The 16,494-nt window shown below is 56.7% G+C and overlaps 1 protein-coding gene across 1 annotated transcript; it reads right to left on the minus strand.

The window, feature by feature from the left end:
• Positions 1 to 573: 573 nt before the first annotated feature.
• On the minus strand, positions 574 to 16,315 carry HDGF (heparin binding growth factor). The gene is made up of 6 exons (XM_063145944.1): positions 16,036 to 16,315; positions 4,665 to 4,741; positions 3,356 to 3,494; positions 2,596 to 2,772; positions 1,429 to 1,727; positions 574 to 878 (listed from the first exon to the last, which is right to left on the minus strand). Exons 1-6 carry the CDS (start codon positions 16,120 to 16,122, stop codon positions 872 to 874), a joined length of 786 nt encoding a protein of 261 aa, XP_063002014.1. The 5' UTR covers positions 16,123 to 16,315; the 3' UTR covers positions 574 to 871.
• Positions 16,316 to 16,494: the final 179 nt, after the last annotated feature.

Consider the following 16,494-nt stretch of genomic DNA (forward strand, 5'->3'; position numbering starts at 1 on the left):
TACAACAATGGAACCAGTGACCTAGGGAGGTGGTGGGCTCTCCCACACTAGAGGCCTTCAGGAGGCAGCTGGACAAGCATCTGTCAGGGATGCTTTAGGGTGGATTCCTGCATTGAGCTTGGTGCATTGGACTTGATGGCCTTGTAGGCCCCTTCCAACTCTGCTATCCTATGAATCTGTGTTTAAGGCACACATTTGTACACGGAGTTCACACATGCCCTCTCTCACACATGCACACACACCCTGCCTCAGTAATCCTGGGAATTTCAGAGGGAACCACAGAGAGGATCACAAGCCACCATGTCCAGGTTCTTCTCTTTTGGGGGGCTCGTGTGGGGGGGGGAAGGGACCCCTGGCTGTATGGCCAGTTTGAAACCCAATTGTCACACAGATGCAGCCTCAGCCGTGTGTCAGAAGTGTTGGGCAGTGAGCAGGGCTCCTTCTGAGCAGCTCTCTGAACGGGGCACCACTCATCTTCACATGCGCATAAGAGACCCGTTGTGGAGCGCATTCGAGGGGGCAGGAGTTCAAAACAAGAACGGACCACGGCAGGAAGAGAACGGAAACCGGGTGTTGTTTTTTTTAAAAAGGCATTCCACTGCTTTTATTTCAAAGTGGCTGATCAGCGCGCTCCCAACCCCCTAGAAATGACTAACTCAAAGCGCAGGGCCAGCAAAACGGCTGGCCAGGAGAGATGCAGGTTGGCCGGGCAGGACAATTTCCTTTTGCTTCTGTAGAAAGGTGGATCTTGACCCCGTTCCCCGCAGGCGGCGGAGGAGGCGGCAAGCCAAGGACGACGAAATCCGGTTCTTAGCACCCAGGGAAACCAGCAGGTCGGGATCGGGCCGGAAGAGCAGAATGGGCCGGCCGGCTACAGGCTGAGAGAGCAAACAGGGGGGAAAGGCAGCTGTCAGTGTCAGAGAGGAGGGCCCAGGCCGGCCGGCCCAGAGTGCAAACAGCCGCCCCCCAGGGAGTTCGGGGTAGGACGGGAGCATTCTTCAAACAGGACTGAGCTCCCTGGCAGGAGAGCTGATTGTGGACCCAGCTCTCTAGGCGGGGCCGAGATGGGCAACCCCACAGCTCTGCCCCGCTGCCTGTTCTCCGACGAGTGGCACTGCCGAGGCAGAGGGCCTCTGACGAAGACGTGCCGTCCAGCTAGGCTGTCCGAGGACCCCGGAGGCATTTCTCCCCGCCCCCTCCAAAGGGTCTCATCCCCCCATGCAAAGCCATCATCGCGCCATCTTGCGGCAGCCAAGCCCATAATGCAGCACGCTGTGAAGCACTCTGCCCTTCTGTGGCCGCTCCAGAACCTCCCGGCCCTCGAGTAGCATCCTGAGAGCAGTGGGGAGGCAGGAGGCACATCCCCTCCTTCCACTGAGCATCGCCTCCCCCAAGTGATTCTGGTTGCTCCGTTGTGCCTGTGCCTACCTCTCCTTGTGATCTCTGCTTTCCTCCTCCTCCTCCTCCTCCTCTTCTTCCTCCTCCTCCTCTTCTTCTTCCTCCTCCTCCTCCTCTTCCTCAGTAGGGGCTTTCTCCTTCCCTTTGTCCTCGGCTCCTGGCATGGCGGAGGGATTGGTGGTGCTGCTGCTGTTCTTGGCCTTGGCCCCTGCCTCCGGGAGGCTGGTCTTCTGCTTCTCTGCCGCCTCCTTGGGGGCATCTTCACATCCCGGCTTCTCCCCGGCATCTTCCTGGTCTTCCGCTTCCTTGATGCGTTTGGGGGAAGAGTCCTGCAAGGAGAGAGATGCCAGGTCAGGAGGCTTCACAGGTGCACGCAGGCCTGTAGCCTGGGGAACATGGGAACGGTGACAGAAACGGGGCCGATGCCAAGGAGACGGCGAAGGCAGCCTGCAAGAGACAAACGCCTTTTCACGCCAAGTCATTTCCTGGGGGGGGGGGGAGGCAGGCAGGATTCCTGCAGTCCCCACAAGCCTTCCGTGCAGCACTGAGGGTGGAGGACACTGTGTCAGCTGGGGATGAGCCAAATATTCAACATCTAGACTTTGGCACTTCCAGTTTCTAAAGGCTCCGAAGCCCGGTCTTTCGGCTGAACGTTTGCGCCTGGAAACGCAGCAAAACAGGAGCGCTCTCCTGTGTGTTGTTGCAGAAGGGTTTTCCCCCAAGACTCTAAAGTTTAAACATGCAAGGCAAAATTTGGGCTTCAGTCTGAAGCTGAAAATCTGACCCACCTAAAAGCAGAAGGGAAAGGAAGGAGCAGCCAGGCAGCCCCCCATCGTGCCTGGATCTGTACGAGGGCTGTTAGAGGGGTCAAGGAGGGGGAGTCCCACCCACTGTGCCCTGCACCTTCTGAACTTTGCAACTAAGAATCTAGTGCCTGGATTTGCTGCTTTTCTCCTCCTCCCTCCCAATCCCCTTTCCTTTTGTGTGATGTTCTCTCAATTATAAGCCTGTGGGGCAGGGACTGTCCTAAGAATTATTTTTGTAAGCCGCCTTGAGAGCCTTCTGTGGCTAAAGGGCGGGATAGAAGTGCTATGATAAATAAATAAAAGCAGTGGCAGCCCGGTTTCTAAAACCCCGTCCATCCCAAGGGCTGTGGGGACAAGTGGGCGTGGGTGGGGCCGGGCCGGGCTCCCCTACCTCCAGGCCGCCCTCCGCTTTCCTCTTGTTCCCGGCCTTCTCGTTCTTCTCCTTGGACTGCTCGTCAATCACCAGGTTGCCTTCGTCATCGCTGCTCCCCTCAGGGCTGCCTTTCTTCTCGCCTTCCGGCTCCCGCTGGGCTTTCGCATCCTCCGTGGAGCCCTTCTTCTGGGTGGGCTGCGGGGAGGAGGGGCAGGCGTGTGAGGAGGAGCGGACAGCGCAGCGGGCAGGCGGGGGGGGGGAGCGGGGGGGCACGCAGGGAGCAAAGGCAGGCCCAAGCTCGGTTCCCCCACCGGCAGCGGACTCGGAAGAGGGCTTTGCTTCTTTCCATGGGGCCCACACTCAGTCAAGCCTCCCTATTAGGCTTCTCCAATGGGAACGCCCTCTAGATGCTTTGGACTACAACTCCCAACAGCAACTGGGGGATAATGGGTTCTGTAGGGCAGCATCTTAGAGAAGGCTGCTCTACACACGGTCCACATGGAATGGGGAGAGGCTTTTTTTTTTAACAATACAGAAACCACAGGAGAGTGGGCAAGGACCCCAGTAGGACCCCGGCTTCAAACGTCAGCCGAGATGCGTTGTGTCTCGCACTCTGGCCCCATTCCCCCCCGCCCCCGTAAAAGGGACGCAGCCTTCTCCTCCTCTTGCACGGGGGTGGGGTGGGGTGGGGCAGGACGAGATCACAGTGGGTCAGCCTGTTCCATGCAGCTGACATGACGGACGCTCAGGCTCATGGCAGGCCGGCAGGCAGGCGCACCTGGTATCCCGAGGCCTTGACAGTCGGGTTGTTCTCGATCTCCCAGAGGCCTTCGCTGAAGCCTTTCCGCTTGTTGGCCTTGCCGAATTTCGCCTTGCACTCTTCGTACGGAAAGAGGTCTTTGGGGCCCAGGAATGCCCTGAGCACAGAAGGGGGGAAAGGAAGGGGGGGTCACCAAGCAGAGCAGGGCCAGGGTCTGCCGTAACACTGCCGTTTTGCAGCGCTCCCCTTCAAAAGCCCCACCAGCAAGGGGTGAGGCCGGGGGGGTGGGGTGCGGCTGACGTCCACGCGGGCATTTTGAGAGAGGGGAGCTTGGCTTTTACATGCTCAACCACCAGGGCAGACAACGTGCGCTTTGCCTCCAGCTATTGGACCCCAAGCCCAGAATGCGCGGGAGAAGCCGGACTGTGTGGAGAGGTTTGCAACTCCGTTCCACTCACTCATAAATGATCTGGAGGTAGGGGGTGAGCGGTGAGGAGGTCCCGTTTGCGGACGGCACCAAATTATTTTGGAGTGGTTAAAATAAAAGAGCTGTGAAGTGTGGGAATGTGGGCGTCAAAATGGCAGGCGCCGTTTGCCAACTCCACGTATCTGCTGCTGCTGCCGGTGCCGGACCCGGAGAGGGCCCTTGGGGCTGTGGTGGAGGGCGGCTCAAGGACAAGGCCGGTCCCGCTTGTGTGGCTGCTGTGAAAAAGGCGGATTCCATGTTGGGGATCGCTGGGGAAGGAACTGAGAATAAAATGCCAGCGTCACACTGCCCTTGTACAAATCTATGGTACGACCACACTGGGAACTCTCCATGCGGCTCAAAATGGTGTGGAAGAGCTGGGAAAGGACAACCAAAATCTTCCAGGGGCCGGAGCAGCTGCCCTTGTGAGGAAAGGTTGCAAGCGGAGGCATGGTGGCAGTGTATAAAACTATGCAGGGAGGACCCAGTGGGGTGACATCCCATGAAGCTGAACGGTGGGAGATTCAGGACAGGTAAAAGGAAGGACTTCTTCACACAGCGCAGAGTCAAACTATGGAATTGGCAGAGTGAGGAGCACCAATCTGGAGTGGGCAAACTCATGGAAGGGAAGGCTAGCCATGGCCCCCAGTCCAGACGGATATACGCTACCTCCACGATCAGAGACAACCTATGTACACCAGTTGCTGGGGAACATGGGCGGGAAGGTGCTATTGCTCTCCTGTCCTGCTCCTGGGCATCCCATTGGGGGCTTTTGGCTGGCCACCGGGGGGAACAGGATGCTGGATGAGCAGGCAATCGGTCTGCCTATTCATGGCTCTCTTTGCATTCTTATGTACTCACGTTTCATGAGTCCCAAAGAAAAAGACTTGGTATCTGTTGGAGGATGATTTCACGGCGGATTCCGGCATCTCGTCGATCTGTACGAAAAGAGCAAGTGTTGGTTCAATACATTTTGGCCCAGAAGAAATTCCTTATTACTGCTGTTTTTAGTAAGATCTCCTTTTGGAATTTTACACCTGCACTGAGTTTCTTTTCTGCAGGCGCAGAAAGATGACCACCCGTGACTTGTTCAGTGCCTGAGTCACAGGAGACTGGAGCTCCAGGGCCCGTTTCTGGATTCTGGCCCACCGTCCCAGTGGGCACTGTCTCCCCCCCACAGAGCTGGGAGGCCTGGGAGGTCACGTCAGGCGAGAACAGGAGTTCCCTGGGCTGCACGCCTGCGACCCACCGCTCCCTTGGGCTGTAGCCATTGCAGCCTACCTCCCGTCGCAGAACGGCCAGGGCCCAGGGCAAATCCACGAGGCTAGAATTCAGAGCCGCTCCACGAAATGGACGGGCAACAGATCCAGGGCAGGCAAGAGAAAGGCATCAATTTATAGAAATCCCTGCCATGGCACGTGGCAAGGGCTGCAGAAAGGATGTCTGACCAATTCATGAAGGGGGAGGAGTTTCTTGATGGACGTTATTATTATTATCATCATCATCATCATTATTATTAGTAGTAGTATCTCCTCTGAGCAGCAAGGCGGAAGTGGGCTGGTTGCCTTTATTCCATGGCCAGCTAGTGGCCTTCCCAGAGGCATGACTGGCCTCTGTTGGGAACAGGACACGGGGTCTGGCCCAGGAGGGCCTGGATGTCCAGACAGGGCCAGAACGGTCCCAGAAGGGGGAAGTCCGTGGCTCCCCCAGAAGCCTCTCCAAGGCCAAGGGCTCCATCCTAAGCAGCTAAACAGCCCACCCCCACCCCCACCCCACCCCCAAGGCTCCCGGCCCCTGCTCATTGCTGCCTCCCCCCTCTCTCTCCCCCCGGTGGGCCGCTGAATGAGAGCGGCGGTTGGGCCCCGTGGGCAGCTCTCTCCTGGCCCGCTGTAAGCTCCTGTCTAGACTGCTGAAGCAGTTTTGGCTCAGCAAATCCTGCAGCTGGGGAGCGAAAGGCCGGCCGGCCGGGAGCGGCAGAACAATGGAGGCTGCAAACAGCCCGAGCAGAGAGCAGCAGCAGCGGCCAGGGAACCTCCCCACCCCCCAATTCCAGCTGCATTTTCTCCTCCGCCTTGTAATCATTAACAAAGGTACTCGGCTCTCTCCCTCCTTGCCCTAGTGCAGCCCCCTCACAGAGAGGCTCCGTGGCTGGCTTCCAAAGGGCACGCGTGGGCCCCTGGGCTGCTAACGCTTGCAGTAGGAAACTGTCCTGTCTCCCCCACCCCAGCTGCCCCCACTTTGCCAGCAAAGGCAGAAAGAGAAGGTGCTGCTGACGTGACAGGATTGCGCCAGGGACTTCGTCTGTGCATCAGAGGCCACAGGTGAGGGGTGCCACAGGTGAATGTGCAGCAATGGCAGGCTTCCCCAGGCCCCGGCCTGCCTGTCCGCCAGGCAAAAGGGCACCAGCTCTGCTTTGCTCCCGGGCCAGCGCCCCTCCCCAAGAGGGCCGATCCAGCCCACAACGTATTGCGAGGCTGTGCCCAGGGCCTGTGCCAAGCGCTGCCAGTTGGGCGGGAGCCAAACGTCTGCTCCCATCTCTGGCCAGGGAAGGCAGGGAGACGCTCTTGCCTTCGGCCTCAGCAGTGGCCTTTGCCCAGGGACCCCTTGCAGCTGCACAGGATACGACGGCCTGCCGGCCCGTCTTTCGGCTTGGACAGGAATGAGGCGTGACAACCACAATCCTGCTCTGTGGATTGTGTTAAGAAACCCAGTGTGTGTGAACTGAACTGGCACATCCTCATTCTGATCTGGATGGATTCTGACTAATCCTGTCTCGCCCCACCTGGTCTTCTTCGCCAAGCAAAGACAAAATTCTGTGTACAAACCTCGAGGGGAGTTGGGGGTGGCCAAGAGGCTGGAAACTGGCAGAGTTATAACTCTGTACCCCACCCACCTCCCCGGTAATACACTCTCCCCATAAATATGCAAGTGAGTCAGTGGGGTGGGGGCAGCTCTGGGCTCGCTGGGGCATTTTAGGGGGATCTGGTCCCACCCCTCTAATACAGCTTACCTAGAGGGCCCTGGCATTGCTACGCCATTTGCTGGTGGGCTTCGCCGTGGGGCATCTGACCGGCCCTTGTGGGAAGCAGCATGCTGTACCGGACGGAGCGCCTTTGGCCAGGTCCAGCCTCAGGGCGCCCCTTACGGTCTTACTGGCTGGAGGAGGGGGAGGGGTGTGTGTGTGTGTGTGTAGAGAGAGAGCAACAGTTAAAGCAGGAGAAACCTAACTTGCTAACGGAGGGCACCCACGTAAACCGAGAGGAGGCTCCGGAGAAATCCTGGGAGCCATACAGCCCAGCTTCAAAATCCATGTCCAGCCAGCAGCCACCAGCTACGGAAGGGGCTCAGCAGGGATGTCACGGGAGCCAGCCTCAAGGGACAGCCTCCCCCGACCTGCACCTTCCTCACGGAAGACCCCCCCAGCCCCCCGGCCAGCTGGTGTGGTTTAAAACAGCTCCGGAGTCACGGACACGTCATCCTCCCAGGTCTCCCAACGCTCTAAGAAAGGCAGGTGTTGCCTCTCCCAGGAGGGAGGAGAGGTGAGGGTAATGCAATAGTCCCGAGACACAAGAAAGAACAAAGGCCAGGGGGGGCTAGGAGGGGGCCGCGTCTGCAAAGCCCTAGCAGCCCACCCACCCCCGCCCCGCGCCAGAAGCAGGACCTTCCGTCAGCCTCTGCTGCTGCCACTGGTACCCCTGGAAGTGCTGCCCAGAACCCACAGCCACGAAGGGCAAAGGCCCCGCGTGCACCCCTCGGCCTGGATGCATCCCAGGGAGATGGCGCGGCCTGCGCCTGCAACACGTGGATCAACCTGCAGAGCGCCTGTGCGTCCCCACACCGCTTTGTCACTCATGTCCCCAAAGCGGAGTAAAAAATGCATTAAAATCTTAATATGAAAGAACACGAAGCACGAACCAATAAAACTCAGAACGGGGACCAAACCCAACCCTGACAGTGAGACCTAATTTCCAGGAGCCTTCGGCAGAAGCAGCCTCTCTTTCCCCACTTCCTGAATATCCTAAAAGTGGAAGGGGAGGGGTGTCTAAGTGACGGGCGTCCCTGAGCGCTGCAAATCTTATTTGCGTCTCTTCATTTGTTCTCACTCTTTGCTCACCACCCCAAGATGTGTGGACGACCACGAAGCGAGATGGCTTTTTACAAAGAGAAAGGCTTCGGCCAATTCACAGGTCGGATCAACGGACCTGTCAGAAACTATTAGCCAGGTACAAAGGCACAGCAGCTACCTGGAGGAGGCCACCTGGAAGTAGCAGAGGCCAGCGGACTTGCCCCATATTCAGGTGGCCTCCACAGGGGGAAACCGGATCCGGTGATCCCCCCACCCGGCCGGGCCCTGCTCTGCCCGCGGCTCCTCTGGCCGCCCACCAGCTGGGCTGCTTTTGCTTAGTCATCGCTGCCGCCACCGGATCCGACGCCTCTCCCTTGCCCGCGCTCACTCGGATTTCCTCTCAAAGGGAGGCAGGCGGCCAGTGCCACACAAGCTATTAAAGCCGGAGCTTGGGACACGCAGGCCGACATGTCAACAAATAAAAAGCCACGCGGGAGGGCAGCGGCGGCTCTCGTCCAGCTGCTGTGTGTGTGTGTGTGTGTGGGTGGGTGGGTGGGTGGGTGGGCGCAGGGGAAGCACAAGTGGATTTTATCTGGGAAACCCCCAACCCCCACTGCGGATAAACAACTACTCGCTCTGCACACCCAGCACGGGACAAAGAGCACCGGGACGGGTCAGGGGCATGTTAAACATTAGAAAGTGCTTCCCAACTGCTCAGGCGGCTGAGGCAGGCCGGCTCGCGGGCGGCCATGTCGTCTAGGGCCGTGTGGCCGAGGGCCGGAGCCAAGACTGCCCACCGGCTCCTCCCTCCCTCCCTCGCTTGGCAGGAGGGCTCAACACACCGCCCCAGCAAGGCTGGGCACAGAGGGCGGCAGTGGGCCACGGAGAGGGGGAGGCAGCGAAGAGGACCCGCTGGCCTCCCCCCACCCCACCGGCATCCCCCTGCCCGCCCCCAGCCTGGCACCGTCCCTGGCACTGCATTAACACCTGCTAGCTAGCTCCACCCAGAAAACCTCCATCTGGATCCTTGGCCGAGGGGGACCCTGCTATGGGGGGAAGCTGGGCAAACTGGAAAAACTGGCTCAGAAGCAGGTTCCCTCGGCCCAGGGGCAGCCTTGTCCACTGAGCCTTGCGGACACCCAATGTGCCCTATGCCTCAGTGTGCCACAAGAGCCTTTATGGCTGTGTGTCACTGCAGCTAGATGCACCCAGATGGCCGTCTTTGCGGTGGGGGGGATAGAGAGTAGAAGGGCACAGAACCAGGACACCTGTGCACCCTTCACAGGCCATGTCACGGAGAAGCCCAGAGAAGCTGGCCGCCGCCTCCTTTGCTAGCCTCCAAAGAATGAGCCACCCATGATTCTCCCCACCATTCCAGTCCTCCTCGCTTAATAACACACCAGGACTTTGAACAGGTGGGGTTAGGAAGCCGCCTCTATTGTAGAAACCTTCTTGCTGGAGAGGGGCGTGGGGCAGCCCAGGGAGGTTTGCACAAAGAGCACGGGGCCATACCCCACACACACATGTCCCTGCTGAGGCCAGGAGTGGGGCAGACCAAATGTGGAACGACACACCGTATGCATGCAAAAATATACACAATTGAACGCCACACCTAAAGAAGGCAGCAGCCCCTGGGCAAAGGGCGGGTCTAAAGAGGTTCGCACTTGCAAAGGGGCAGGGACCCACCAGGCAAAGAATGGAGCGCTACCCTGCTTGCTAGACCAACTGGGAGCCAGCCTGGAATCAGGCGAGGAAGAGCCTGTGGCAGCTTGACTCTGAAATGTGCAGGCCGTAAATCCTGAGACGCCTGTTCTCACAGGTCAATAGCGCAGACGTGGGACCATCTTTTCAGGGAAGAGGACACACCTGTGCTGCAAGGAAGGGAGAAATCCATCCTGTCACCATCATGACCGCGTGCAGGTATTTAAGCTCGATGGGCGACCGGAGGCCTGTCAGTCACAAGCACTTCCAGTTCCACGCTCCCAACCACGGGAAGTGGAATAGACACCCACCCCCACCCCCACCCCCCACCCTGGTACATTAAAATTGGGGGGGGGGACGACGACGATGACCAGGGACGGACTCCATGGCACTTCTGTTAACAAGTGTAAAAACTGTCCCAAAGTGATCTGGAAGCCTTGAGCATAGATTATCTTTAATCCCTAAATTAAATACGAAGGTTTGTATGTCTCTAATCCATGTTAATGACCAGCAAGAGGTGCTAACTCTGTCACGCTTTAGTCTGTTTGTAATTTGGGTGTTTTAATCAATTTTAATGTTTTAAATAAATGTTTTTAGCAATGTTAATGCATTTAACTTATTTTAATATATATCATAATGTATTTTGTGAACCAATTAAGAGATTTCTTTAAATACGTCCAGTATTTATTATTATCTAGTAAAGAAAATAAGAGACAGGGTGTTACGTTCACTCCTTGGACTGATTAACCTGGAATAAACTTCAGACTCAATCCCTTGTGCCTCATCCCCACCTGTAACCAAGCTTAAGGCTGCGAAACCTGTTAGGACTAGGCTACCTCCAGGGCCACCGCCTCTCAGAAGGGCCTGGCTGAGCTTTTAGGAGCAGCCTCTGAGGTCCCGCCCCCTACCCTGGAGCCACCCGCAGCCCAAAGGGCAGGTACATGGAGCAGGGCCTTTCAAGAGGTAGCCCCAGCACTCCCTGCGCAGACCCACCGGGCTCCTCCTTTTTCTTTTAAGGTGCCTACTGAGATTTAATTTCAACTACCTTTAAACGTTCAACCATTTTAAGGATTTTTATGGACTGCTGTTTCTATAGTCATTTCAGTTCTGCTGTTTTTAGCTTTTTTATGAATTCTGCTTGATTTTAACTGTTTTGTTGATTCCTTTCTGGGCAGAACAATCTTATGGGGCGAGAGAGAACTGAAGGCAGGGGGACCACCTTTTCCCTTGCCCTGGGGTGGAAGGTGGCAACGGTGGCATCTTTCCACCTTTTTGGGCAGCATTACAACCTGTGTGTGTGCATTCCCCCCACCCCTGTCCAGGAATGGGAGATCTTTTGATCCTTCCAGTCCAGAGTCTCTGCAAGCACACCTCATATTCCTCTCTCTCCAGATCCAAAGGAATCTTTCTGCATCCTTACGGAAGAGACTTACAAGGGCTTACTTCCATCTTCACCCTCAGAGAGGGAGATATGAAAAATCCTAGGGCCCCGATCTGCCACACCTTCCCAGGCACTTTTGGAGAATAATGGAAATAAATAAATAATAATAATAATAATAATAATAATAATAATAATAATAATAATGTCACATGCATTCCTCACTACCCTCATCCCTCTCCCATTCTGCCACCTTTTATTTTGGACAGCAAGCTAAGAGCCTGTCTAGTGCTGAACTATGAAAATAATAACAAAATAGTGGAAATAACAAAGTAGAATAACAATAACAACAAACAAAAAACCACATAAATAAGTGTGATGCTATGCAATCCCCTGTAGAGTTTAGCTCTACTGCGCGTGTGTGTGCTGGGAATGGCAGCTGCCACAATCCCACACACCAAGGAGGAGCGCATGCCGGAAGCCCTACACGTGAGCAGGGCCTGGGCATTCAAGCCGGCCCAAGAAGAGGCCAGGTGGCAGCAGCCCTGTGAGGGAGGGAGGGAGGGGAGGCCGGTTCTGCGGGGCGGAGGCCCCCCACTCACCCACCCCGGCTGCATCAGAGGCTCTGAAGGAGCTTTGATGTGCTGAAACAAGAGACATCCCTTGGAATAAAGGGGCCATCTGGTATCCCGAGATGGACGCCGCACACCCATAATAATCTCAGCCCCGCGGCATAAGGGGGCCTCCTCCATGTAACCGAGATCCAGGCCCTTTTATGCTATGGGGAAACCGCAAGGCCGGCTCCTTTTTCTTCATCCCTTCCTTCCCTTTCTCTCTCTCTGGAGGGAGGCCTCCTTCCCCCCTTCTCACTTCTCCCCTCCCCGCCCCACCAACGGTCAGGCCGCAGCTAGGCAGGCAGGCTTTTGGGAATAAGGACGGGGCACACACACACACACACACACACACACACACACACACACACAGCAGGCCTTGGGGACACGGACAAAAATGGCGCCACGAGGTGGCAAGGAAAAAAGAGGGCAGCAGGCCCAGGCCTTGTTCCATGAGACAAAAGAAGCTTCTTTCGAAAGAGAGGGCTGAGCAAGCCCCCCAACCCACCCACCCACCCACCCAAGAATACTTCAAGGAAACATTAAACTCCGCTTGGAGATAGCCAGGGGGAAAAAACCCTTTCTGTAGGCTTCTCAGGAGGCATCCTTTTAAGGGCCAGCCCTCGCAAGGGGAAAGCCAGCTCTTGGCCCTGTGTAGTCACAGCCCAGATTAGCCTCCTCATAAAGCCGGCAGGTCCAGGGTGTGTGTTATAAAACACGAGCCTCCTCACCTCCCCGGCCGTACCCCCCCTTTCATTCTCACAGGCACGGATTTCAGCAGTTTAAAACAGGGACGTGACAACGTATGAATCAATTTTTCTGTCGACCGCTTTACACCCGCCTGACCTCTGTCACAGCGAATCGAGCAAGAGCGCCGTGAAGGCCTGTTTGCACATTAACAGGCCTGGCAGGGGCCAGCGTCGCGGGGCGCCTCACGGCCTCCCTCCTGGTCAGGGGCTGGGCTGCGCCTGGGGTGACTCCCACCTGCTCAGGAGCCCCGTGTGGGGTGACTACACCACGAGGGGAACCAGTGTTCACGTAACGCGTGAATGCTGCGGGGGAAACCAATGGATCATGAAATACTGGAGCAAGTTCCCCAGAGGGGGCTCAGGACCACTTGGCCCCGCTACCTTTGTCCAAGGCGGATAAACGTAAGTGATATATTTTCAATAAGATCAGGATTTCTAAAACTTCTTTTAAAAAAACACAATGTTATACGTATCGACTCAAAAGTAAGTTTCTTTGGCTTCGATGGGGTTCACTCCCAGGTAAGTGGGTAAACCACCTTGTTGAAAATACCTGTGAAGGAAACTGTTCTACATTCATGTCTCTTTTCTGTATTTTCACCATGCTTATTTATTCTTTATGTCACATGTATCACAAACACAGGGGGAACACTCACGAAGGCTCTTATGACGGAATCTCTGATGCGCCATCAAACCCATTGCCAGTCTTTTATGATATCAGGACAAATCAGACGTGTGGTTCTTACGGTCAAGCATTATCATTATGACACAAAGGTCACACTAAATGTATTATTGTGCAAATGGTTAATATAGCCTCCTGTCCACCAAATGGCATGAGGAGGGCCTTGATGCTGGATTAGACTGAGGGTCCATCTAGTCCAGCACTCTCTTCACGCCGCGGCCAACCAAGCTGTAGACCAGGAACCCACAGAGCAGGACATGGGGCAGCAGCACCCTCCCACCCATATTCCTCAGCCACTGGTGCACATAGGCTTACTGCCTCTGATCTTGGAGGTGGCACATAGCCGTCAGGGCTGGTAGCCATTGATGGCACGTGCATTTAGAATCCATATCAGGGAACAAAACACACTCCCACCCCTATCCCTTAATTTTGGAAAGCTCTGGGCACTTCGCTTTCAAGGAAGTGATCTTGCTTAGTGCCCATGTGAACAGGAATTCTAAATTTCAAACTCTTCTTCCAGTTCCCCCTGGAGAAGAGAGGGGCAAGTGACCACTTACACATCTGGAAGGAAAGCGACTCACACTCCACTTGACAGGCTGAGTTCCCTTCTCCTCTTGTGGCTACAGGGGCCCCACGATGGGCAAACTGCAAGAGCACCCGCTGGAGGCCAGCTGCCTCCCGCGAGACGCTCAGGTTTTTAAAACCCTGAACAGAAAGTGCTCTGCTATCGCCATCAGGTCACCACCAGCTCCTAAGTACCCCAAGCACACTACCCTCAGGCAGATACATCTCACGCTCTCCCCCACACCGCACGTCACCTGCCCCTCCTATTACCTTCCTATGTGTGTTACAACATTCTTAGGGCTGGAAAGCTTTGCTTAAATCAATTAAAAAGATGCCCCCAATTAAATCAGGCAGCAGATCCCCTTAAAGCTTTTATGTTTTTAATACAATACAGATAGTTGCAATCCAACAGATCTGGAGGGCACAAAGTTGGGGAAGGCTGCTCTAAAAACACAGGAAACCCCCTCCCCCCTCCCTTTACAACTATTGGTTTTTATTTTTGTGGCTGTCCTATGCTTTATTTTGTGTTATGCTGTTTATTTATTTACGGTTTTCGTTAAGTGGATAAAATCCTTTTGATTGACCAATAAACTGAACTGACTTTTGTACAAAAGTTCGGAGATTTCACTCCTCAAAGCAACTGAAATTCATAGAGCCAGACGTCTTCTTTCACTAGGCAATCACACTTGCAGCCCAGTCCTTATGCAGGTTTACTCAGAAGTAAGAGCCGCCCACTGTGTTCAATGGAGCTTTCTTCCAGACAAGCAACCCTTTTACCCTGCTGGCGGGGAATGATGGGAGATGTAGTCCAATACATGGGGAAGGCTGGTGCAAACTAGAAATGAGTTTTTGGAAAGTTTGCAGGGAGGAAGCTGTAGGGACTTCTCTTGGTAGAGTTCCAGAGCACCGGGGCCACAACAGAGAAGGCTCTGCTCCTTATAGGAGGGAGTTTGGAAGAGGGCCTCAGGGCCATCTTCAATGGGATGTGGGCACAACCACTCAGATGCCTTTAGCTAATGGGGTGGGAGGAAGCACCCAGAGCTCTTCAGGAGCCGCCCCTTTGCCCCTCAATTTCCACCCCACCACCACCCCAGAACTGGACTCTTTTCACTTGTCCGCTCACCCTGGACCACCCTAAACACTTATACGTTAAGACTTCTAAGTCTGCACAGTAAGGTCCTGCAGGGCTGTAGCCTGTTTTGTGGATCCAATCCACCAATTCTTCAGTAATATGGTAACTAAGTTATTATGATTACAAGCAACATTATTTTAATGGCACATAACACCCCCCCACACACACACTTAAGTTCTCCAAAGATCTGGAGTGGGCGATGTTGATGTCTCTTGCCCTACAAAGAACGCAGGGCACTGACTGAGCCGCTGCGAGGTTCACAAACCATAATAAACAGATGCTCGTCATCACCAGCTTCCTTTCTCATGTGTTCAAGGGTTCTTCTTGGGACGCATCTTACAAAACACCTGCACGTGTTGAGCTTAACATGCAGGCAGCGCCACAATGCCCACCAACACTTGCGAGCAGATCAGGAGTGCATTCATTCAAGGTGCAATCCTATGCATGGTTGCACGGAATTCCCAACATCCCCCAACCTCAATGGCTGGCTGGGTGTTGTAAGGCTTCCCCCCTCCCTGTGTAAACATGCATAGGATGGCGCCCTAAAGCTGCAGTCCCCTACCCACACAGCAAGGGAGAAGTCCCACCGAGCGAAATGGGACTTACTTCTGAGTAAACATGGAAAGGACTGCACTGTAAATTGCCATTGATCAGAAAAGAAATGGCGCACATGCAGCCCGCACTTCTCCAGTGCGAAAGGCACCTATTGGGTTGCACCCTTTTTCGGGATCGGGCCCAGCTCGGGTCTGGGTTCGGCCCCGCGCGCTGCAAGAGGGCCGCCTGCGCACCCCGGTTCTAAGCGGCCACTTCGCCGCCGCCGCCACGAGCGATCCAAGCGGATCCCGCCAGAGACACCGACACAATCACAAGGCAACGCGCCGCCGCCGGGCCCGCCTCATCCTGCGCCCCGGGCCGAATGCAACGCGAGCAGGGGCTGGGCGGCCCGCCGAGAGGCGGGGGCAAGGCAAGAGGCCTCCCCGCGACAGGCCGGCCTCGCTCGGGCCGCAAGGCCCGCGGGGCCGCGGGAGGGGCCGGCCAGTCTTGAGCGCAGCGGGCCCCGGGCGCAATCGGGCTCGGCCTTCGCCCCGGCGCTTCCTGCAGCCTCGCCCGCGGAGGCCCGCGAAGGCCCAGAGCCAGAGCCGCCGCTGCGGCGCCCCGGGCCCGCCTCCGCGGAGGCTCCAAGCGCGCGCTGGGCGCAGCACCGGCGCCAGGGGGGCGAGGCGGCACCTGCGCCTCCGCTTCGCAGCCGCCCTCCCAGCGCGCGCGCCTCGCGGGCCAGCCGGGCGGAGACCCCCGCCCCCAACGCCGCACCGCGCGCCCCCTCCTCCTCCTGCTCCTGCTCCTGCTCTTACCCGGGCGGGCCAGTGCGGGTAGCCCTTCATCTTGGCGAAGACCAGGTCGCCGCACTTGTACTCGCGCTGCCGGTTGGAGCGGGACATGGCGCGGGCGGCAGAGGCGCCCGGGCCTGGCTGAATGGCTGCCTGGCGCCGCCGCCGCTCCTCCTCCTCCTCCTCCTCCTGCACGAGCGAGCGGGCAGGAGCGCGCCTCGCCGCCGCCGCCGCCGCCGCTGCCTTCGCTCTCTCGGGGCCGCCGAGCAACAGTCCGGGCAGGCGCGCCAAAGGCTCCCGGGGGCGCTTGTTTGTGTTCGGAAGGCGGCGGCGGCGGCTCCGGCGGCTGCTGCTGCGGCTGCTGGGCCCTCCCCCTCCTCCGCTCCCGCTCTGCCCTCCCCTTCCGCCCGCCTGCCCGCCTTCCTCCTCCTCCTCCTCCTCCGAGCTCCCTCCTGTGGCAGACGCCTCCCCCCACCCCTGGCC

This window comes from Elgaria multicarinata, chromosome 21 (genome assembly GCF_023053635.1).
Source record: "Elgaria multicarinata webbii isolate HBS135686 ecotype San Diego chromosome 21, rElgMul1.1.pri, whole genome shotgun sequence".
NCBI lineage: Eukaryota > Metazoa > Chordata > Lepidosauria > Squamata > Anguidae > Elgaria > Elgaria multicarinata.

Excerpts from the sequence above, each read along its gene's own strand:
- HDGF (XM_063145944.1), bottom strand. The coding sequence starts at position 16,122 with ATGTCCCGCTCCAACCGGCAGCGCGAGTACAAGTGCGGCGACCTGGTC. Across the intron at positions 4,742-16,035 it reads ACCCGCACTGGCCCGCCCGG|ATCGACGAGATGCCGGAATC; the intron begins GTAAGAGCAGGA and ends CTTTTCGTACAG. Across the intron at positions 1,728-2,595 it reads AAGCGGAGGGCGGCCTGGAG|GACTCTTCCCCCAAACGCAT; the intron begins GTAGGGGAGCCC and ends CTCTCCTTGCAG.